At 41.0% G+C, this 25,850-nt stretch overlaps 1 protein-coding gene across 1 annotated transcript in view; it reads left to right on the top strand.

The window, feature by feature from the left end:
- Positions 1-4,075: 4,075 nt before the first annotated feature.
- LOC148020007 (uncharacterized) overlaps positions 4,076-25,850 on the top strand; it is a 31,626-nt gene continuing 9,851 nt past the window's right edge. Inside the window, exon 1 of the mRNA XM_087700261.1 lies at positions 4,076-4,656. Within this exon, the coding sequence (XP_087556387.1) occupies positions 4,358-4,656 (299 nt within the window). The 5' untranslated portion in view covers positions 4,076-4,357. The remainder of the gene's footprint in view (positions 4,657-25,850) is intronic.

The raw sequence follows: 25,850 nt of genomic DNA, 5'->3' as shown, positions 1-25,850 counted from the left end.
GTGGACTCTAGGAAGTCTACAATAGGTCTTGTCTTCACATTCACAAGAGGTGTAGTATTTATTGGTTTCTTGATGATAGCTTTGTATAATTTTATCTACCATTGAGGCTGTGTGATGTAGCCACTGAGGCATGCAAGGAAGCTATATGGCTTACTTGTTTAGTGGGAGATTTGGGTATTGTAAGAGAGACACCCATGTTTGCATTGTGATAATCAGAGTGTTATCCAATTGGTAATGTGTGAACAGATGTAGGACCATTGGGGCAATGTTTTCCCTATCTAGGGGATTCCCCCCCCCCCCCCCCCCCCCATTGGCCTTACATGCATGCTTATTCACACGACATACTTAGTCTTGTAAATATTCTCTATTGATACTAGTAATACACTTTAGGTTGTGCTCTCTCAAACTTTTCTTCTCCAAGTTGTGGGTGTGCATTCCTGCAATCCTAAATCCAATTCATTTGTCTTTCTTACTTGAGTATCAATCACCTTTTGTAATGTTACATGGGTAGGAAAGCATAGAAATAAAATAATCGGCAATATGCCTAGAGAAGCCAATGGATATAGAGAGTGGATACAAAATAAAATAAGATACGATGCTTGCAAGTAAAACGATCATTTCATCAGACAGTATAATCTTAGATTAGGATCTCTCTCATTTTTCTACTCTTTGTTCACTTAATTTCTCATCATAACTTTAGGCACTTGGCACTAGCACAATCAAGTACTCCCTTCTCATGGAATTGTTAGCACATTCTTCCACTCGCTTTCTACACTACTTGCCTTATTAACACTTGTTTTACTCTACAATAACCTTCCTCGAGCTCTACTCTAGCAAGGCTTCAATTAGGTGATGTTCATCCAATAACTCCTATCATGGACAAATATGGAAAAGAATTAGAGTCATTCTCAAAGATTGTTGCCAATAGACCCCATTGTTGGATCCATGACCACATTAGTGGTGGTTGATGACAAATTGCACTTCATGTTATTCTCAATTGATTCTACACAAAGAAAGCTTTCCATAGATATTTGTTACTTAATGTATTGCATTTTGATGCTGAACTATGAAAAAAGTCGATACTAACTCACTCTCTTTGTGTTCCTTTTATAGTTTTTCCTAGGCAAGTGAGATCATATCCATGTGCCATTGTCCAATATCATTCACACTCCATGAAAGCAAGGGTTTGTCAAAAAATAATGGCAACAATTGATACACAAGTCTTGCTCTCATATCTACATAGTATGCATAACACTAAATTGGCAAAGAAGGTGGCCCATATTTGATACATGCTTCCTCATGGAAATTCTAGTACAACCAACTCCATGAAAAATTGTGGTAGTATATCAAGTACACTCTCTTGATGTAGGGATATAGGGCTTAAGCCAAACAATCTTCTTGTGGGAACTTGTTTTAAGGTTCCAATATAATCATGACATCCCCATAAAAACCACACTTCATCTTATTATAGCTCTCTATCAAGGAGTAATATTTGGAGGAGTAAACTAAGTGCAATGTTTTTTTAAAAACTTTGTTATATGATCATTGTCTCAAATAATTCCTATTTATTTGGCTCATTAAATGATGGTTCTTTGATCATTTCATGATGCTCTAAATAGAGTCTATCGATGACATGATTGCACAACCTTTATTGACAATGCATCTACCAAGCATGAGAGAGAGAGAGAGAGAGAGAGAGAGAGAGAGAGAGAGAGAGAGAGAGAGAGAGAGAGAGAGAGAGAGGGAGGGGGGGGGGCACAAGATGAGCGATGGAAGTTTCTTGCTCTTGTAAGCTTGGATGTGGAGCATTGGACATTTCACTTGCATTTTAGTAGTGGAACATTCTTTCGGAAAAAAATGCAACTAATATGTAGAGGAAACTTTTCAACAAGTTGCCAATCACATATATTCCCCTTTAGCATTTATATTTCAACTTCGAGCCTAGGTTTACTTGTAATTTAAATGTGAAACACGTCAGGTATGTGGGTCCCCTAGGAAGTGCGACATCATTAATTGAAGCCATGGACCCCATTAAAAATGTGATACATTTTATGGGGATTTGCACCCTTTCACATTTCAAAGTCCACATACTTTGAAAACCACTTTTTTGCTTATGATTGTTACTTTTGTGCCCATGTTTGTTGAGTTCACTCATATGGCTAGGGTTTATTTTTTCCCAATATGTCATTGGGTTTGGTCATCTTTTCCCATTGACATCAATTAGGAGCCCTTGATCGCTACTCCTAAGGTCTAGAATACACATGTCTAGACATGGAAATAGTCTAGGTCATCTTACCAACATGTCAAGTTGTAATTAGTGCAAAAGAGTGTGCGCATAACAAAAAGGATCAACTCTACATATGCGTCTAGGGCAAGGAAATGTAAGTAATTACTTGAAGAGTCTTGAACCATCAAGTCTATTGCAAGAAAAAGGACAAGTTCACTTAGAATGCATTGGCCTTTGCACTCTCATGGTTGGTAAACTATGGAATGAAAGTGACTAGTAAATATATGTTGGTTTTTTATTAATTTAAATGAATTGTTTCCTTATAACTTATAGTATTGTTTGAGAGAACTATTTTGGTTCTTGTAGACTAATTCATTTCTTGTTTGTGCACCAATTCAGAACTACTCCTGATAGTTTCCCAAACCATCATATAGCTCCATCCTAGAATTGATCTTGTAACTATCTAGCAAGCATGATGGCAATCATGTCAAAGAACACATGTCAATGGGAAAGGGTTTTTCAACTATTATAGCAAATGTTCATCACATGCAAAACCCCTATGCCTAATAATATTTGGAAATGGGACAATTAACCCATAGGTCCATTACATACCCCTTCAAACATGTGAGGAATTCCCTTTTAAAAAATGATTGCCTTATTTGCACATACTTGCAACTCACATGGCACTGGTCCAACACATTCTCATCACGGTTTTGAGACAAAAGAGGTTGGGCAAGGGGTCATAATTTTTATGTGTGAAACAACATTTTGAATGAATATGCTTTTAGGCTTAGGGTCAGTTTAGACAAGGCGGATGGACATGTCATTTGAATAGTATGTCTGCATAAGTCAATATTAAGATGGAATAATATGGACCTGTCTCCACTAGGGCAAGGTTTGCAACCAAGATGTTGCGCACCTCTTCCCGAACTTGCTGGTTCACATAGAGTAGAGTTCGCACTCAATTTGAAAACCCCAAACCTGAGGTTTGTTTGCTTCCAACTCAACACATGCGAGATTCCCTATTGGCTAGGAACTCATAGACACAACTTTAAGGTATTAACATCATATTTTATTTATTCTAATTTTAGCCGTATGTGCCTTGTACGTCTCTATGGGCTCACAACTTGTTCAACACCAGGTTGTGAGCAATTATGCTAGTGTAGAATCTTGGTCGCAACCTTTGCAATAAGATGTGTTGGCATCTCTTGTCCATCATACTAGGGTCCAGACCAGCAAAGTAGGTGGTAGACAAACTTACCATCAATGTGCTTTTGCCACACCAAAAAGATGCCCGTGCGCACTTAAATTTTTTTCATAAATGTCTGCCTAGTTTAAATGCGCTCACATCCTCTTGTGAGCAAAACTTGTCTAGATAAACGTGCAACCACCCATTGCCCGAGGGTGGGACTAGTTGCAACACGAGTGTTCACGAAAACCTTTAACTTAAATATGTGGAAGAGACTTTACACACTTAAAGGATCGTGAAACTGAGGCCAGTTACACACTACCTTGGCTAGGGTAATGTGACATTTGTCTATTGATTTCTTTACACACAGGGCATAGTCATTTCAACAACTAAAGGATGTTGGCCCACTAATATAAGCCTTGGCCCTTGTAAGCGATTGGACACAGTTCAATAGACGCTTCAGCATTTTGGTATGAAGAAGAGTGTTATTTTGTGAGCTGGTGGGTGGGGGGCGAGCCTTGGACGTGGAAGATCCCCGGCCCAAATCTGTTCCGCACTCGTAAAATACAGGACCAATCTTAATGTGACAAATCGGCCCACGCCCCTGCATTTTGCAGGCTGAATCCGCCTGCTGTTCATTGTGTAACCTGCGTGGTCGTGGGCATGTGACCAAACTCACTACTTGGTTGTTAACTGGCTGTCCCCCGCACCTTGAGGGCCACTTGTCAGCATCCTGATGCTCCTTCGAAAATGCGGCATGTTTGGCAAGATTATGCACCCAGTTGGTGTGGGAGAGGGAGAGGAAGAGAGAGTCTGTGTGCGTGAGAGAACAAACCCCTTTATGGAACAAGGACAGGTCGTTCATGGCTGGCAGGAGCTGTCCCAAAGACCAGAGCTGCTGTTGTTAGCAAACGTCACCCGCCATTCGGGGACCTGCAGGCATGTCTTCTGAGCCCTTGATCCCTACTAGAGACCGTGACCAGCAGACCCTCGCAAAGAGCCGGTTCGATCTGCGTGAAGTAGAGGGAAAGCAGCCATCTCCTGCAGAGCTCAAGGCCAATGTAATACTGATCGGCTGTGAAGACGGAGCAGATGGAGACGCTCGAGATGATGTTGGTGGTACCGGTAATGAAAGAGACGATGTTGGTGGCACCGGTGATGAAAGACGGTGGCGCCAGATATGGCTTGTCCGATGGGGCCAGTGCAGAGTCGTCGATCCTTTTGTTGTCATCCTCAGAAGGTGCCTCTCTGCAAGAAGTCTGCATGTGAGCATAGTCTACTTTTAGGAACTTATTGTCTATCTAAACAGAACTTACAATGCCCTTGGTCCGATGGCTGGAGTTGCAGGACCTGGACTGACAGGTAGATAAGCATTGGAGGGGCTGATAGGTGAATATGCACTGGAGGCAATGTTGCCATTCAAGAATTTAGTCATTGCCACCAAATATTTTGTCCTGACTACAAAGTTGTCCCGACTGGGTTGACTGCTGCATGAACCTCATCACGCTTATTTTCTGCTGCATGTATTACTTCCTGAGCACATCATATGACAAGTATTTTTCTGCATTCGTTTTGCCAACTGCATATATGCAAGGGGTAACGTTTTCTTCTGCTTTTTCGGTAAGTGAAGCTTATTTTTTGGTTCTTCACATGGCGTTCAATACACTTTCTTACTTTAATTGAAGCTGTTGTTGCTTGAAGAGTCAGATCATTATGTCCCAACATCTTGTGTGGTGGGACGCATTCCCAATCATGAAATTCCAATGCTTGATTGGTATTGTGGAGAAATATTACTAGTGTGTGGTGGTACTTGGCAAGGGCATGTTGGGGTAAAGGCGTCTTTGCCTGGCCGCCCGTGTATTACTACATTGACAGTATCCAGTATCTGCACTTGCACACTATAGGCGGCGGGTGCCCATCATTATCATTTTATTTTTTATTCTTTCAGTGACATTTGAATAAAGGGAAGGCTAGTCACACATTGTGATTGTTGGAGTTCCCTCATTGTGTGTGTGTTTCTCTCTCTTGCTTTTGCTCCTTCCACCATAGCTCTTACTTTCACTCGTGTTTTCACTTCAAGGCTCACCTCTCTTCAACTGGTATCAGAGCTTTTTTCTTCGCGAGCTCGACTTTGGTCGGCACACTCTCAGCTTCCATTCAAATACCTACAACAGTCATCTCTTTGTTGGCAGCTATAGCCACTCCGTTCGAGCTTCCTATCGGTTGTATTTTTCTTGGGCACTCTTTGAGCCTTCTCGAGCAAGTTGGAGTAGCCCCCCATAGCCCTCACTCTACTGGTGCAGTATCACGTTGTATAAAACATGCCCTTTTTTTAGCAGCAGCTCATGCTTTTCATCTCCCACAGCATATCTTCTTCATTGGGCAGCTATACAAGTACTTATACACTTGATTTTGATACTTGTCATTGATCCTTTCACTTTTGGTATTCGATTTGAGTGCTAAGCTTCAGTTTTGGACTGTTATAATAGTCCATAGATTGTCATAAAACAAGGCAGCACTTATCTTTGATGTCTACACTCATTGCCATTGGTTGGATGATGCCCGATTATGTCGGGTTAATGCTTATATATTCGGGGATGCTATGTCATTGCTTGGAGTTGATTTTGGACTGATTTAACCACTTCATTTACTTTTTTTTTGCTGAGGTTTGTTGGCTGAAAAAACAAGGCAGCACTCTATTTGATGCTTCTATGGTCAGCTTTGTTGGTTTTATGATACCCGGTTATGTTGGGGTGATGTCTACATGTATGGGAATGCTATGCCCGTATTATGGGTTGGATTTGGAGCTGATTTTGGTATTGAAATAGCTTGGTTTAACAATGTATTCATTGCTATATACAACACCGTTGAATCTCTCTTAATAGATTTTATATGCTGATTGCTTCTTGCTATAATTCGGGTGTTTTATGTGCACAACTGATGTGTACCATTGATGCTAATACATTGGTATATCATATGCCCATGATTTGAGGTGGCTTTGAGCTTGATTTGAGGACCGATTTACTCAGTTTTAATAATGAATTTATTGCTATAATAAGAGCAAACAAATGAGCTAAGAGTGATCCAAAGTCAAGTATGACTACCAGGTCAAATCTTGCGTGAAGCAAGCATATAACAAACATTGCAACAACCAAGAACCATGAGTCAAACACCCAAATGTGTTAGAGCAATCGATGTCAGTAGAAAGATACAAGCCCTAGCATAAAGAACTCAGAGAGTAAGCCAAGCTAGGTTTATACCTAACTGATAAGACCTAACAAAGATCGGTGTATGCTCAAAGAGAAGATGGATCAAATCAGCCCAAAAGCATCCAATGCAGACAAGCATAAATCAAGAGCATAGACATGTAAAAGATCCCAATCTCATCTACTCAAGAAGCTCAATTGTATAAACCATAGGTTCTGCAATATCCAGAGATAGCATGAAGCTCCCATTAGTAGGAAGATCGATGTCAATCGAGTAACCAAGCTCAAAGATAACATGTGAATATATAAGGCATCATGGAGCCAAGATCGTATATCAACGGAGCATCCAGAGCAAGGGATTAGTCAAGCATCACCTATAACATCCATTGCATCATGTAACAGTCAATTTCAAATCTTTGACAACCCAAATAAACATCCAAGAGCTTCAAAGTATGCAAATGTAAGCCCAACTGAAGTTTCAAGTGGCAATCAAATACAGACAATGTAAGGAGCATGCATTTCTGACATATGCGTCAAAGCATGTACCGAAGGGTCAAGCATAGACCATAGACATAATGACTATCACAAAGTATATCACTGTAGACCAATGTTAATCAAATGCCAACTAAGACGGAGCTCGATTGAAGCTCAAAAGGCATTCCGAAGCAATACAAGACATGTATCAACCTCTGTATACATCCATCAACCTCTGTATACATCCATGTAGTCATATGAGTCACCCAGGAAGCACCCATGACTAAAAAGTAGAGCATACACTCACTGCTGTGATTTATTATAGCAAGCTGTTTTATGCGGACTGTGATATATTTACTGAGCTTAATTATGTTATTTTGATGTACTTTTGGTACTATTTGGTGGACAATTGGTCATTTTAGTAGTTTCTCTTATTTTCAGCTTGTTTTGATAGTGGTTTTGGCTTGTTTATTGCTAATTATAGCAAGCTGTTTTTTACATAGTCTGCCTCTATTTGACTCATTATGGCTGGTCATCTCAAAGATACGGCTTTGTTTAACATTGCCAAGTTAGATAACACCAACTATGGCTACTGAAAGTCTCAAATATGACAAGTTTTGGTGTAGAAATTATAGATTAAGGCACTAAGAAACAAAGGTATTAAACTCGAGAACATGGATGATGATGACTGGGCCGATTTAGATGCACTATACAAGTCCACTATCATTTTATCACTCTCTGAAGAGGTCCACAATAATGTTATTGAAGATTAAGATCAGAGTGCATGAAATCTATGGGAAAAGATTCAGGAACTTTATGCAAAGCAAAGCCTTGCTTCGTAGATGTATTGACTTAAACAATTGATGGATCTCCGCATGAAGGAGGGGACCCCATTGTCTGCTCACCTTAGCCAGTTTCATTCTATCATGAATAATTTGTTTCAACAAGGTATTGAGTTTCAGGATAATCTATATCCTTTGTTTCTGCTTGACACTTTACCTGAGTCTTAGAATGTAGTGCATATTGCGATCTATATCAACAAACTTGATGGGTTGAAATTAAAAGATGCAAAGAGTGCTCTTTTGACTGAAGAAATTAACAGGAAAAACAATGATCTTTTCGTAGTTCACATGCTTTATCTGTTAGAGGTGGTAGAAGTGGCAAGAAAGATAATGATCGTCATGGGAAGGACTTTCAGAAGTCTTGGTCTAAGTCACGTGGACACAGCAAGTTCCGTGGACATAAGCTCGATCTTACATGTCATTATTGTGGGAAAGTAGGACACATACGGCTGCAGTGCCATAAGATACGCAATGACAAGCGCAAAGAAAAGGGGAAAGTAAAAGTGCAGGAGAAATCTAATGATTGCAGTAATATACCTGCAAAGTCCAACGTAAAGATTGAGGAGATAAATGTCATGCAGCCTGAGGAGTTCTATGGTGACTATATCTTCACAGCCTCTTCATGTGATACCTCTCAGCTGACTGAGGCTCAATCTATGCATGCACAGTGTTGGCTCTTGGATTCGGGTGCGTCTTTTCATATGACCCCTTACCGTGAGTGGTTTCATACCTATCACAGTGTATTTGATACTGTGTGCTTAGGTGATAATGGGTCTCTTGCTATTGTTGGCATTGGTGATGTCACTCTACAGTTTCCCTTTGGTAGCACTTTTGTTCTGTATAATGTACGTCATGTACCTGTATTGACTAAAAGCCTTATGTCTGCTAGGCAGCTTGATAATGCAGGTTATCATATATGCTTTGGTGATTTTGCATGGAAGATAACTCATGGTAGGCTTGTTCTTGCAAGAGGTGTCAAGTTTAGCAGTCTCTATCCCTTGGTTGTATTTGGTACTATTGACCATGTTTTGTCAGTGGATTCTATTCCATATGTATCTCTCTAGCATGCTCATCTTGGGCATATGTTGCTTAAGGAAATGAAAATGCTTAGTGCTTTGCAGTATCTTCGTCTTTTGGTTACTCGCATTTTGAGTCATAGTATCATTGTTTATATGGCAAGCAGACTAGGAATTCGAATAAAAAGTTTGGTATTCTATGTATAGGTGAGCCTTTGGCTTTTGTGCATTCAAATGTATGTGGATCCATGCCTTGTCAATCATTAGGGGATACAAAGTACTTTGTTACATTTATTGGCGATTATTAACGTAAGGTTTGGGCTTATTCCATAAAACAAAAATCTGATGTCTTGGTCGTCTTTCAGCGTTGGCTTGCTCTTGCCGAGAATCAATTTGAACATAGGCTAAAATGCTTAAGGATCGATAACGGGGGTGAGTACGTCTCACGTGCGTTTGAGCAGTTTTGTGACGAGCAGGGTATTAAGCCTCAGTTGATCGTCCCTTACACCCCTCCCTAGAATGGTATGGCTGAGCATATGAATAAGACTATCTAAGAGAGGGTCCACAGTTGCTTAGCCAAGCAAGCTTACCACAACATTTTTGGGCTGAGACAGTCTCTATTGCCATGCATCTCATTAACAGGTTACCTTGCATTGGTATTGACTCCAGGTTGCACGGGAGGTATGGATAGGAAAGCCTCCCTCGTATGCTCATTTGTGTGTCTTTGGATGTAAGGCCTTTGCCATGTGCCCAATGACAAACGCAATAAGCTGGATCCTAAAAGTGTGAAATGCATTTTTCTTAGCTATGTAGATGCAGATGAGATGGGATATTGTCTTTGGGATCCACAAGCGCGAAAAGTGATCCGCTGCCATGATGTTGTGTTTCATGAGGACAAAATGCCTATGCAGCCTGAGAAAGTTGTTGAGATACGTAGGGTTATCTTTTAGGAGGAGCCCCCTGCTCCTGCATAGCCAACTAGACAGCCTGCACTAGCAGCCGATCCTCATGGCCAGGAGGTTAGACAAGATGTTGGACAAGCAGCATAACGTGTATTGCGGCGTTCTACTAGAGATAGATGCGACCTCTAGACCGTTATGAGCCTTCCATAAATTATGTCTTGGTTACAGATGCAGGAGAGCCTCTCACCTATAATAAGGCTATGCACAGGGGTAAGCCACTCCTGAAAGAGGGCTATGTAGGTTTGAGATTGACTCGTTGTATAAGAATCGTACGTGGGATTTGGTTTCCTTGTCTAGTGGCAAGCGGGCATTGCATTGCAAGTGGGTGTACAAGTTGAAAAGTACCCTTGGACACCCCAGGTCGGTATACAAGGCCAGATTGGTAGCAAAGGGTTTTAAGTAGGAGCATGGTGTTGACTTTGATGAGGTCTTCGCTCGTGTGGTTAAGATGACCACCCTACGCTTAGTCTTGGCTTTGGTTGCACAGCTTGACTTGGACTTGTATCGGTTAGATGTCAAGACGGCTTTCTTACGTAGGGACTTGCATGATGAGATACACATGCTCTTCTAATTTTTGAGGAGCAGAGAAATAGTGGTGCATCTTCTTCAGGAGGAACTTCAAAAGAAGCTGTCTTCTATTCCACTTCAGGGCTGACCTCCCTTCAGGGCAGGGGTAGTTCTTGATAAGGCCAGCCTTCTTTGGAAGCCATTGTCCTGTTGCACTTGTGATCATGAGTAACTGCATGCTGTTTTGTAGCATGTGCGAGGGCATGTGAAACCGGTCTCTGACTCACATAAAGCGGTAGTTCCTTCAATTAACACCTGGACTTTACATACACACACATAAACAGAGACCTCTCCCCCTCGCTCAACACCAAATTGGCCCTGAAGACCGGCGTCCCTCTCGGTATTTCTTTATTAATTAAAAGATAGAAAATTACAAAAATGGTAATGTTCCAAAATACATAATCTGTGAATAGTTGGTTTTCATCTCTTCTAAGTAAATCCCAGCTGCATAGTAACAGTACAACATGCCCAGATCAACATCCCTTACTGTCCAGCATGTGCAGAATTCATTGTTCTTACTGTCCATCACACTGTTCTTACTGTTCAGCATGAGCAGAGTTCACTGTTCTTATTTAGCATGAGCAGAGTTCACTGTTCTTACGGTTCAGTATGTGTAGCGTTCATTGACCCATCACCAAAGTAACGAGGATAAGTAGCAAACTGAGGAGGAATAGTCTGCTGTGCCACTTGTGCATAACTGCCTTGACCATTCACTCCCTGATCCTGTGCTTGTGCTTCTTGTTGCACTAGACCTGTCTCCATGTTTGGTGTCTTTTCCACATGCTCACATACATTAGAGGTTTGCCTTTTTAAGCGCTCCATGGTATGATGTGATGACTCAACCTGCGAATCCTCATTATGTGACTTCAAAATTTTTTGCATACGAGGATTCTTTACCAGCTGTTGGAAAGAGCTAACCATACTGAGGAGTTGTGCCATAAACAAGTCCTCCTGTTCTTGCTTCTCATCATGTGGTTCAATCTCGGTTCTAGAAGGTGCTGACACCTGTGTACCAATACTCTCTCTTTGGTGTCTATGAGCAGAAGAAGAACTCTCTTCTTCATGGGGGAGTTTTCCTTTGCCTTTATCTATGTCTGCAATCTCTCTAGTCCTGTAATCTCTGTAAACCTGTGTGTATGGGCTTTTCACCCAAAACTGTCCGAGCTTAAATTCTTACAGATTAGAATTCAAATCCCGGGGATGGAACCATGAAACTGGTCTATGACTCACATAAAGCGGTAGTTTCTTCAATTAACACCTAGACTTTACATACACACACATAAACAGAGACCTCTCTCCCTCGTTCAACACTAGATTGGCCCCGAAGACCGGCGCCCCTCTCGGTATTTCTTTATCAATTAAAAAAGAGAAATTTACAAAAATGGTAATGTTTCAAAATACATAACTTGTGAACAGTTGGTTTTCATCTCTTCTAAGTAAATTCCAACTGCATAGTAACAGTACAACATGTCCAGATCAACATCGCTTACTGTCCAGCATGTGCAGAATTCACTGTTCTTACTGTTCAGTATGAGCAGAGTTCACTATTCTTATTCAGCATGAACAGAGTTCACTATTCTTATTCAGCATGAGCAGAGTTCACTGTTCTTACGATTCAGCGTGTGCAGAGTTCACTATTTTTATTTAGCATGAGTAGAGTTTACTGTCCTTACGATTCAGCATGTGCAGAGTTCATTGTTCTTATTTAGCATGAACAGAGTTCACTGTTCTTATTCAGCATGAGCAGAGAAAACACAGAATTGTACCTTCAATGGAATCAATCCATCATGCAAAGCATTTCTTCTGAGAATAGAGAGAGAGGTGATCAGAGGGAGCAAGCTCTACCTCCGTGCTTGAGTCAGAGACGTAGAAGTACTCTCCATGGCTGGTTTTCTTGCAGCAATCTGCCCTCAGCTCCTCAAAACTTCATTCTCCCATCTGCTCCTTAAGCCTATTACGTTTTTTTTAATGCTCTCTCTCTCTCTCTTTTGGGAATTTGTGCCACATGGCATACATGTAACAATTTTCCTGTTTAAACCTTCCGGTCTAAAATTCTCCATGATTGGTGCAAAATTTGACCTCGGCATAGACCATAGAATTAATCCTCGTGTAAAAATGAAGACAATGACGTGAACAGATTTTGGGGTCCAAAAATAGTAACTCCCTAAATTTTAGGGATGGTGACCCTTGCATTCCTCAAGTTATTCTGTGCAACTTTTATCATTGCGACCACATCAAAAGTTTAATGTGGCTCAGTTACAGTGACTTTTATTTTGTGAGCATTCTCACATGTGCATCTTCTATCTTGGCCAGGCTCATTGTCCTGCACCATCTCGAGTGGCTAAGCACACAGTCCCCAACCACTGGCATTCTATTCTTCAGTGCCCATTCAATATGGAACTAGTCCCAAGGCTCAAACAAACCATTAGTCCAATTTGTCCCAATGGCTGCCTCTTCTGGCCACGCAAAGATCTTGCTTATTCCAAGAGAACTCTAGGGATAAAAAGCAACAACAACAAAAGAAAAGAAAAATAAAATATTTATATGAGTAAATAAGACAAGCAACTGTAAAAAGTATCACCACCTGGTGACATACCCCTCTCTTAAAAGAAGCAAGCGACCTCGATTGCATGCCACACATGCTAACGGATGACACAGGGCGATAACAAGATTCTCCATGTTATTAGTGCCATCGCATGTATCACTTCCTAACAGATGACACGAGGCGATGGTAGGAGTTTTCGCACTACCATTTGTGTCATCGCAAGTTCAAGTCTCACATAGATGGAGGATCACATCTTGTATCCAACTATGATTATTAGGAGCCTTTCTGATATACATGTTTCCGGATGCAACACAGGGCGATAGCACGTATGCGCGAACTATTAGTGTTACAACATGCATATTCATTCAACTGAAGTGTAAGAAATACAACTTCAAAGCACTGAGATTTCATTCAATGATACACATGTTAATGCTAAATGTAAGCCATACATTATGCATTTTTCAATGAGATACAATATTCAACTGTACAATAGAGAATATACATTGCTTCAAAAAGCATTCTAAGTCACTATAGATTACAGTAAGAAAGCTTCTCGGTAAAGTTGCAATAACTGAGGCGAATCTGCCAATTCAGCCTCTTTCATCCATTTGGCATCCATTGGTGAATAGTTCTTGAACTTCACCAAAAATCTTCTTATAACTCTATCTTTCACTTTCCTATCCTTATGTGCCAGGATCTGCTCAGGAACTAGAATCTCATCTAATTCCTCTACTTTAGGCTATTCCTCTTGAACCAAATCTTCTGGCAGTTTACCAATAAAAGGCCTCAATAGGCTCACATGGAATGCATTATGAATTTTCCATGCTACGTCATTGATATTCTCTGAGACTTGAAAAGGGCCATAATAACGCATACTCAACTTTGGAAACAAATGTTCCTTGCCCTTCTGTTTTCTCAAACGTGTCTTTTCAAAATGCAATAAGACCCAATCATCCTTTTTGAACAAGAGCTCCTGACGATGACTATCAGCAGCTCTTTTCTGTTTAGCTTGTGACTTTTCTAGGGCATACTTGACCTTTTTATATGCTTCTTCCCAATCTTTTACATAATGATCTACTTCAAAGATGTTATCTTTTGTCTGCGAAATGGGAGGCAATTTCTTTCCACCTTCCACAATCTCAAAAGGTGCTTTGCCAGTAGATGAGTGCATTGTATTATTGTATGCATACTCAACCAATGGCAAGTAGTGTTCCCAAGAAGCCTTATGATCTAAAACATAACACTTCAGTAAATCTAAAACAATCGAATTTGCTTCTTCAGACTGTCCATCAGTTTGTGGATGGAAAGAAGATGAAAATTTCAGCGTAGTGCCCATGTTTTCAAACAATGCTTTCCAAAACAAGCTAGTCATTCTTGGGTCTCTATCACTGACAATTGACCGTGGCATTCCATGGTACTTGAAGATATTTTGCATAAATATCTTTACCATGTGTTCTGACTTAATCTTTTTCCTTACAGGAATGAAATGTGCCTGTTTGCTGAATCTGCAAATGATAGTCCAGATTCCATCATTCCCTGAAGAAGTTCTTGAAAGATAAAAAATGAAATCCATGGCAATACTTTCCCATGGCCTTTTTGGAATAGACAGTGGTTGCAATAACCCTGGTGCCTTCTATCTATCAAATTTGATCTTTTGACATACAAGTCAAGATCTGACATATGCATCAATATTAGATCTCAAGGCTGGCCAATAGAAAAAAGTCTCTACCGCTTTGACTGTAGCATCAATACCACGATGTCCTGCATACGATGGAGCATGACTTTCTAATAAAAATTTTGGCCTTAGCTGTTTTATAATGCATAGTCTTCCATGCATCATAATAAAGCCTTCTTTGAACACATAATGATCATGATGTTGGCCATTGATCAACTGTTCATAGATTTTAGAGAAATCTTCATTATCAGCATACTGCTCTTTCATATCATCCAATTCATGGTGATAAGGAATTGAAATAGCTGACACCTGTGGTTTGCGAGATAAAGCATGTGCAACTACATTCTTCTTGCCTTCCACATGCACTATCTGAAAATGAAACATAGATAGGAAATTTGCCCAACGCATGTGTTTCTCTAAAAATTTAGCCTGTGTGAGAAAGTATCTAAGTGTTTGATGATCCATTTGCACTGCAAAATCAACACCAAGCAAATAGTGCTTCCAACTAGAGAGTGCATGGATCACAACCAATAATTCTTTCTCATAAATTCGGTAAGTCCTTTCAATGACAGAAAGTACTCTACTCTCGTATGCCACAACTCGGCCATTCTGCATTAATACAACACCAATGCTGTTTCCACATGCATCTAAATGCTGATTTTTCTTTGTCAATCCATTGCCATTTGACATCCTTCTTTTCAAGCATATGTAAAGGAGAAGCAATCTCTGCAAAGTGTCTTACAAATCTTTTGTAGGAAGAGCATAGGCCAAGAAAATTGCGGACATCATGAACAGTTTTCAAGTTTGGCCAAGAGACAATTGCTTCTATCTTTGCAGGATCCATCTTCACACCATCTTTAGAAACTATGTGTCCAAGGAAGTGAATCTCTTCCAAAAAGAATTTACTCTTCTTACCATTAATAAGCAGTCTGTTATACTTAAGCTCATTAAAGACTGCAACTAGGTGTTTTCTATGCTCCTCTTCATTCTTTGAAAAGATAATCATATCATTAAAGAATGTGCCAATGAAACTTCGATAAGGGCGGAAAATTCTATCCATCATCCTGTTAAACGTAGCAGGAGCATTGGTCAATCCAAACGGCATGACTAAAAATTCATAGAGACCAAATGTCGTTCTAAAAGCAGTCTTATGGATATCCACTGGCTTGATTCTGATCTGATGGTATCCACTTTTTAAATCTATCCTGCTAAACATTCCTACTCCCTGTAATCAATCAAGAATGTCATCTATCCTCGGAATCGGAAACCTATTCTTGATCATGTTCTTATTCAAGGCTCTGTAGTCAATACACATTCGCCAAGAGCCATCCTTTTTCTGAACTAGCAACATAGGTGAATAAAACGGAGAACTACTGGGCTGAATTAGTCCTTTCTCTAAAAGCTCATTAACCTGTGTCATAATCTCTTTTTGGTGCGCTGCACTGACCCTGTACGGTGGCCTATTGGGCGGTCTAGTCCCTGGAATAAGATCTATGGTACGATCTTTAGGCCTCTCAGGGGATAACTCTCGTGGTAGCGAATCTGAGAAACAGTCACTGAATTTATCCAAGAAAGCCCTTCTACTTTCATCTAGTATATACACATTACTATCAACTTCATTAACTTGCTTTGCAAAAACCAAGTACACAGAAATATGATTTTTCATTACAGAAGTAATTGCAGAAGCAGAAACAACTGGGATAGACTCTCCTTTAAGCTTCACATCTAACACATGAGTCTTGCTCCTATGTTCAAGAGTAATCGTTCTATTGTAAGTATCCAAGATAGCATGCTTCCTATGGCACCATAGGATACCCGATAGAACATCACAGCCCTCTAGAGGCATAATATGGAACTCCTCTGTGTCCACACAGCTGTGAATATGCATACGAAGTTTGCCAAGAATGGGGGTGACAGATTCAGTATGTCCTGGGCATGTCAAATCAGCCTGTCCAAGTGATCTCATTTCCTCGGGACGTATACCCAATTTAGCTACCAATGCTGGTGAGGTAAAGTTTGCACGAGCTCTAGGATCAAAGAAAATAAGCACTGTGGAATCTTTGATCTTTCCCCAAGCTCTGCACAATTCTGTAGCATCATCAACTAATTGATCTCCCACCATGTCCAACACTAAGCCAATGTTGGGCTTCTTTTTACTTGGCGCATCTTTATCCTCCGCATCTTTAGAAAATTGTTGTGGGCACTTAGAAGCAATATGGCCTTTCTGTTCACAAATAAAGCATTTTCCAGCCATCATTAAAGCCTTTCTTTCTTCAATTGTTTTGCCAAAAAGTGGCCTCTTTTGTCCTTTACCCTGTTTAAAAGAAGTCTGAGGTTGCTGTTGAAATCTTTTCTTCCAAAAAGACTTCTTTGTAAAATTGGTCCTTTCTGGAAATTGCTTCTTTTTCTTGCCAGGATCCTGCTTAAACTAAAAATCCTTCTTTTCAATGCCTTTAAAGCTGTCAGCTTTTCCTTTCAACAATGCATTTGCCATACCAACATTTTCAATTAACTGTACCATATTTGTAACCCTAGTCTTGGTACAATAATCCATGATGGCTTCGGGCAAACCGCAACAGTACTTTTCAATTTGTTCTGACAGGGGCACTGTCCTGTAAGAACTCACGGGCAAAAGTGCTTCCCAAAATTTCTTATTGTACCCTTCTAAATTCGTACAATTTGCCGCGTCCAATTTATGCCATGCAGTCATGACATCTACTTCAAACATGTTAGTTAACCATGAGGCTGCAAACAACTGTTTGAAATGAATCCAAGTGTCAGGTGCATATCCTTGCATCAACAATATGTTCCACCACTGCAAAGCATTACCTTTCAAAAAAGTTGCAGCCTTCCGTACCTTAGAAGTCTCAGTAAAATTCCCTCCTGTGTAAGCTGCATCAAACTGCTGTATAAATGTCAAAGCTTTCAGCTTATCTTGCATACCACTGAAGGTTTCAAACTTTATTGCCTGACCACCCTCTTTATAGTCTTTAGGCTTTGCACTTTTTGGTGTCAGGTTGTCATAGACATGTGGCTGTAAAAAGGGGAGTCCCTTAGGTGCATTATCAGCATTCATTTCACCCGTCTTAGTTGCAATATGCCCACTAAGCTGAGAAAAACCAGCGGCTGCATTTTGTACTCCAGGCATCAAATAAGGACTCTGCAGAGTCTGATAACCGAGCTGTAGACCAATATTAGCATAAAGTGGATTCACTGCCTCGATAGACATCATTCCTGGTGGCCCTCTAGGCAAGTATCCCTCATAACCCGTGGGTAATCCAGCCATTGCTTGAAAAACTGACCCACCACCAAAGTAACCAGGATAAGTAGCAAACTGAGGAGGAATAGTCTACTGTGCCACTTGTGCATAACTGCCTTGACCATTCACTCCCTGATCCTGTGCTTGTGCTTCTTGTTGCACTCGACCTGTCTCCATGTTTGGTGTCTTTTCCACATGCTCACGCACATTAGAGGTTTGCCTTTTTGACCGCTCCATGGTATGATGTGATGACTCAACCTAAGAATCCTCATTATGTGACTTCAAAATTTTTTGCATCCGAGGATTCATTACCAGCTGTTGAAAAGAGCCAGCCATACTGAGGAGTTGTGCCATAAACAAGTCCTCCCTGTTCTTGCTCCTCATCATGTGGTTCAATCTCGGTTCTAGAAGGTGTTGACACCCGTGCACCAATACTCTCTCTTTGGTGTCTATGAGCAGAAGAAGAAATCTCTTCTTCTTTTCCTTTGCCTTTATCCATGTCTGCAATCTCTCTAGTCCTGTAATCTCTGTAAAACCTTTGTGTATGGCCTTTTCACCCAGAACTGTCCGAGCTTAAATTCTTGCAGAAAAGAATTCAAATCCCGAGGATGGAACCATGAAACCAGTCTACAACTCACATAAAGCGGTAGTTCCTTCAATTAACACTTGGACTTTACATACACACACATAAACAGAGACCTCTCTCCCTCGCTCAACACCAGATTGGCCCCGAAGACCGGCGCCCCTCTCGGTATTCCTTTATCAATTAAAAGATAGAAATTTACAAAAATGGTAATGTTCCAAAATACATAACCTGTGAACAGTTGGTTTTCATCTCTTCTAAGTAAATCCCAGCTGCATAGTATCAGTACAGCATGTCTAGATCAACATCCCTTACTGTCCAGCATGTGCAGAATTCACTGTTCTTACTGTTCAGCATGAGCAGAGTTCATTGTTCTTACGATTCAGCATGTGCAGAGTTCACTGTTCTTATTCAGCATGAACAGAGTTCACTGTTCTTATTCAACATGAGCAGAGTTCACTGTTCTTACGATTCAGCGTGTGCAGAGTTCACTATTCTTATTTAGCATGAGCAGAGTTCGCTGTCCTTACGATTCAGCATGTGCAGAGTTCACTGTTCTCATTCAGCATGAACAGAGTTCACTGTTCATATTCAGCATGAGCAGAGAAAACACAGAATTGTAGCTTCGATGGAATCAATCCATCATGCAAAGCATTTCTTCTGAGAATAGAGAGAGAGGTAATCAGAGGGAGCAAGCTCTACCTCCGTGCTTGAGTCAGAGACGTAGAAGTACTCTCCATGGCTGGTTTTCTTGCAGCAATCTGCCCTCAGCTCCTCAAAACTTCATTCTCCCATCTGCCCCTTAAATCTATTACGTTTTTTTTAATGCTCTCTCTCTCTCTCTCTCTCTCTCTCTCTCTCTCTCTCTCTCTCTCTCTTTTGGGAATTTGTGCCACATGGCATACATGTAACAATTTTCCCGTTTAAACCTTCCGGTCTAAAATTCTCCATGATTAGTGCAAAATTTGACCTCGGCACAGACCAGAGAATTAATCCTCGTGTAAAAACGAAGACAATGACGCGAATAGATTCTGGGGTCCAAAAATAGTAACTCCCTAAATTTTAGGGATGGTGACCCTTGCATTCCTCAAGTTGTTCTGTGCAACTTTTATCATTGCGACCACATCAAAATTGTAATGTGGCTTACTTACAGTGACTTTTATTTCGTGAGCATTCTCACATGTGCATCTTCTATCTTGGCTAGGCTCATTGTCCTGCACCATCTCCATTGACTAAGCACACAGTCCCAAACCACTGGCATTCTATTCTTCAGTGCCCATTCAATATGGAACTGGTCCTAAGGCTCAGACAAACCATTAGTCCAATTTGTCCCAATGGCTGCCTCTTCTGGCCATACAAAGATCCCGCTTATTCCAAGAGAACTCTGGGGGTAAAAAGCAACAGTAACAAACGAAAAGAAAAATAAAATATTTATATGAGTAAATAACAAAAGCAACTGTAAAAAGTATCACCACTTGGTGACAACATGCACATGCACATGTGCATGCACGTACACACACATAAACAATCTGGATATTCATGGGGGCAAAGTTATCTATGTCTAGATTTGGGCTTTAGCCTCTTGTTTGTTTATGGACTTACACAGCTAGGCACCAAAGTTCTCTCCACTAAGGATGCAATCATAGTGGAGGATGCATTAATAAGAGCTGCTCTTTGGACAAGTACATAGGAGGGTGGACTTTATACACTCATAGCCCTTGTTGCGCGTCCTTCACACGAGCTTGAACTGCTTTGGCATGCTCTTTATGGGTATTTAAACCTTGATGTTGTTTGACAGGCTTCGCGGAAGAAGATGGTGAAGGGATATTCAGATTTTCCTTCCATTCACACTCTATGCCCCAGTTACTTGAGGTGCAACTAGCATAAACACCCTCATCCATAAGTTGCTACTCGGAGGGCTTCGATACCGCTTGAGTTGGTTTAGACCGACCTTTGCGCACCTATGGGCATGGCCTCCCTTGGGAAGGCCGCGTATCTCATGCTGATTGTTGATGACTTTAGTTGTTATGTATGGCCCTACTGCTTGGAGTTCAAGAGAGAGGCGTACGTACTCCCACTTTTGCGAGTGGAAGGTGTTTGCAGAGATGCAAACCTTTTTCAAAGTTCGTGGTGGTTTGAGTAGATCACGGCAGCGAGTTTTGTTTAAATATATTTTCTTAGTTTGTAGAGATCACGGTATTCAGGTGGAGTACTTCCATCTAAACACACCATCAGACCCTATCACCATTCCTTGGTGGTATCAGCAGCTCATGCACGATTCAAGGATTACTTAGTTTCGTGATATGTCTCTTGACCCACGCAGATCAGCGAGGATTCAGGCCCAATGGGATAGTTTACTCTTCGTGAACTATGCTTTTATGTCATAGCTTCTTCAGGACTATGAGCCTAGTACAGTTGATGAGGCTATTACAGAGGATTTATGGCACAATGCCTTGTAGGCTGAGCTTGATTCCATTGAGTGGAACCAAACTTGGGAGTTGGTTTCTTGTGCAAAGTAGTGAAAAGTGATTGGTGTAAAGTAGGTCTATAAGACCAAGTATCTTGCAAATGGGACCTTGGACAACCATGAGGCTTGGGTTGTTGCCAAAGGATTTTCTCAATGGGTAGGTTTGGATCACTTTGAGACCTTTGTACCTACAGCTCAGATGTCCACTATTCGAGCTATCTTGGCTCTAGCCGCTCATCACCATTGGTCGATTTATCAAATGGACATAAAGTAGGCTTTTTTGAATGGCATCTTGTAGGAGGAGATTTATGTCTCTCTAATTTTCTTGTGCAGGGGAAGGAGGACCATGTTTATAGGTTGTGAAAGGCTCTTCATGGCCTAAAGCAAGCTCCTCAAGCTTGGTACCAAAGGCTTGATCACTTCTTTTTACGGAGTGGCTTTCATTGTTCGGATCATGATCCCAACCTTTATGACAAGGTTAAGGGTGGTAGGTGTGTATTGGTCATCTTGTATGTTGATGATCTTATTATCACAAGGAGTGACTCACAAGAGGTTGATTAGACTCCAAAGATATTGCTACAGGAGTTTGACATGACGGAGCTTGGTATCCTTCACTTCTTCATTGGTTTGGAGATTTATTAGATGGCATAGGGCATATTTATTTCCTAGTACCAGTACATCTTTACTTTCAAAGTTTGGTATGGTCGAGCGTCGTTCTATTTCTCACCCCATGGACCCCAAGTCTAGGTAATTGACAGCAAGTGGTCCCCTTCTAGGTGCCACCCGCTATAGGTGCCTTGTCGGCTCTTTGATTTGACTGATTTAAACTTGGTCGGACATATCTTTTGTGGTGGCTTTGCTGTCTTTTTTTATGAAGACTTCTACTTAGGCTTATTAAAGAGCTGCTTTACGCGTTCTGTGCTATTTATAGGGGACTAAATCCTACGGGATCATGTGTGGAGAGGGGGCCACTCTTTCTGGATGGAGTGACTCTGATTGGGCAGGTGATGTGGATTTGATATGATCCACTCTAGGCTTTGCTTTCTCCCTTGGTTTCGGAGCTATCTCATGGAGTAGTAAGAAGCAACCTATTGTGGCACTTTCTTCTATAGAGGCAAAGTAGTGCGCCTTTTGTTTGACTACTATGGAGGCAGTGTGTCTCCGTCGTATGTTGATAGAGATAGGCATTTCCCAAATAGGACCCACTTAGCTATGCGTGGATGCAAATTTCTTCCTTTTTCTTCCTATTGTCCCTTTCTTCCTTTCTCTTTGTGTTTGTGTCCTTTCATTGCACACTCTCATAGCCACTTGGCAAAACTTGCCCATGGAAGTGGAAAAACGTTTTTGGGGGGCTGGTGGAAGTCTATGCCAGCCATTGTGAGAGAGAAGGAGGTTGTTAGAGAGTAAGGAGATGTTGCTAATGTGATTTGCAGCTACCAAGGACCAGTCCTACAACAAGTGACAATAGTTTGGAGCCTTACAGGTGTAGGTGACAGTAGCCCAAGGTCCTTTTGGTGCAGGTGACAGCATATAGGAGGGGCAATAGCTTTTCTAGTGGTCCTAAGTTGTAGGTAACAACTTCCATAGCTGTTTGAGTAGGGTAGCAACAGTTTTTTAGTCATTCTCGCAATAAAACTCTAAAATTTCTCTCTCTACAGCATTCTCTCTCATCCTACAGTCATCTCTCAAGTTATCTTAGCAAAATCTAGTCATTTGAGTCATCAAAGGTGGAGATACTTGAAAATCTCTTATGTAAATCCTAATTTACAGCAGAAATTAGGGTTTAATAGCTATCTCGGGATGCATGCTCAAAATCGAGAGCTTAGGACTTGAATTCTAGTAGCAGAAATTGAAGAATTTCAGGGAGATTCATAAGGCCAGCCAAGCCATATGAGATTTGGGGCTTAATTTGTCTTTTAAGGAGTAGGCTGAAGGCCAATCCCCAAGCAAATCAAGGGGCAAATTGGTTTGAAGGCTTGCTCGTAATTAAAGACAGCAAGTAGCACTTGGATTAGTGGAGTTAGTGAATCTTCCATTTTCAATAAAAGATAAAGAAATACGGAAAGGAGCACAAATTTTGGGGCCTACAAGCTGCCATTGTCCAAGATTAAAGTAGTAAAGTTTGCATTTTCAATTTTTGTGAATTTTATGCTTCTTGTAATTGTTGATTAATCATGTCATTACCACCTTTTCTGAGGAGGAAGGCTTGTTTTAGGTGGTCCAAGACAACGAGCCCACTAAGAGGAGGTATGCTTTTTTATGGCGAGCGATGATGGCTCAAATTTGCCAAAGCTAAGGATGTCGGACACAGTGATGGGGTGGTGGGCATCGAGCTCTACGAAGTGTGGTTGCTTGGTACATTGTGATCCGCCTGGCTTGTGGATAGTGTAGCAGTGTTGTTGTAGTGGTAGTGTCAGTGAGCTATATTTGAAGCTAGCACTAAATACATCTGTAAAAACCGGTTGGCCCACTAGTTGTGCTTTTGTTTTTATCTTGCTCCTCAGAAGTCTCTCTTTGTGTTTCAAAAGCTCCAATAAGAATAATCCTAGGTATCTCTAATCCTCGTACTCCACCTTGTAGGGAGGACTAAGTCCCTCTTGGAAAAGAGCAATGGAATCTACCTATGATCTCATAATGTGTAGTACATCTAGAACTAAAGTGCTTCTCAGACTAAACCTCTTGGTGGCATAACTAGCAAAAGCATGCATCCTTAGGCATGTGTGCATACCATCATGTCTTAATCCTAAGGTGGTGTGATGATGTCTGTATCTATATGATAGCACTAGGTATCCCATTGGAGAGGTGGACATCCATGTATGCTGGCTTGACAATGAATCCCTTTGTTGACATGTAAGAAATGACCCTAATATTGTGCCATCTTAGTGTCAAGGGGCTCTAGGAGTGCACCCACGTACAATCTATATTAATCTTTACAATATCAAACCTACAATTTGATTCCACTTTGTACAAGTGAGGTCTAAGTATGGGCAATCCAAACTATATTATAGTGATGGGAGTGCATCCATCTCTAATCCATGTGTCCTGAACCATGATTGCATCTTTGTATACTAATAATGTGTCTCCTCTCTCTTTGCTAATTGTCTAATCCATGTGTCTCTTTGCTAATTGTCTAGAGAAAATCAATGCCAATCGCGGATATCTTTATCTAGTGAGCACCCATGTTCTTTGTAAGCAAGTTATAGACTAAAATAATGCCTCTATGACCACAAGTGTTGCTCCAATCTTTGCTCCAATAATCTCATGGGATACCGATGGTCAGCTCTATATCATACAAGCTTTCATTATCACTAGTGGGCCCTTAATACTCTTCTAGGTCTTGTTGCGAAGACGCATATTGGGGATCCATGTAGCAAGGATGGGGTAAGCAATGTATCAAACGACCGCAATTTAGTTCGAGGTTCCTAGAGCATATGCACATTTTCCCTTAATGCTTCAATTGCTGCATAACCTCTATCTAACCTAGCAGCTATTGCATCTCATAATGAAAATGTAGATCTTGTATTAAACACCATTACCTTGGCTTTTGAAACTTCATTGTCAACTCCCTATCCATGCAAAATGCTTACAATGCATCTGTGTGTCTTTGTAAGCCCTCTAGAGAGTTTGCAATCAATGCAACATCATTTACATACAATAAAGTGGGTTTCAAACTGCCTACCAAGTTTGCACATGGTTGCTTAATGTGTCCACATAATTTGAGAGCTCATTGACATAAATACCAAATAGAGGAGGTGAAAGTGGCCACTGGTGCTTCACCTTGATGGTACTATCCACCGTATTAGAAAGACCTCTTGGAGCACATACCCTCCTTGTTTTCACTGACTCGTACAAGGCATAAATCCCCCACTGTAGATCCTTTGGAGTGCCAATATGCTCTAGTTCTTGCATGAGCCTAGCATAGAGCACTCTATCAAATGCTTTGCAAAAATATATGAGGATCAATGCATGATCAAGCGTTGTGAACCCCCTCTTGGAGCATGCTTGCCCTTGTGCTCTATAACCATGTTTCTTTGCCCATGTATTGAGCTCATGCTCTAAGATGCAATCATATATCTTGGCCAAGTAGTGACCAATCATGATCGTCTTGTAGTTCTTTGGTACCATAGGATTCCCGCTGTAAAGAGTGGTACAATGTTATGCTCCGTCCAACTTGTCGGAAAGCCCTCACACATGGCTTGATTAGAAATGTGCCTCAATAGAGGAGCAAGAATCTCACATGCATGTATGAAACATTCTCCAACCAAGCCACCATGATCTTGTGCCTTCCCATGCTGCAATGGACGAATCACCTTGGTCACCATTCCTATAGTAAAGTATGCATGGCAAGATGGGCGAGGCCGCTGTGAGGGAGACATAGGGGACTGGCTATATCATTCAGGTTCTTTGCATAGCTCTAACATGCCTCTGGTGCTGTGATTGTGGTACCTGATAGTCTTTCTTGCAACATCATCCATATCCTCTTGTTGTCTCGCCCCAAAAATAGTTGGTATATTTTTTTCCTCCAATTTATCAAAATTCGCTTGTTTCTTTCTTTGCATCAGGCAAAAAAAGGACAATCGAGCTTGCCTGTCTGTAGTATCTACTATCTCTTGCAGCTATCTCATGCTGCAATTTGTCTGTCTTACAACACCCATCATCATACCAACTCTTTTGTGGAGTAGTACTCTCTGGTGCGGTGCTAGAAGCCATAGTACGAGGGAAGGCATGTGTAGCTGATGCATGTAGAACTTCTTCCTACCTTGTCGTGATCTCATCCAAAGAGCAACATTGGTCCATAGTAAACAATCCATCATATTCTTCAACTCTATACATATGAT

Source organism: Lygodium microphyllum, chromosome 19, assembly GCF_053477565.2.
Source record: "Lygodium microphyllum isolate KBCC chromosome 19, Lygodium_microphyllum_v1.1.10, whole genome shotgun sequence".
In the NCBI taxonomy this organism is placed as follows: domain Eukaryota; kingdom Viridiplantae; phylum Streptophyta; class Polypodiopsida; order Schizaeales; family Lygodiaceae; genus Lygodium; species Lygodium microphyllum.
Note: the sequence above shows the minus strand (reverse complement) of the source record. Positions and strands in the feature narration are given on the sequence as shown.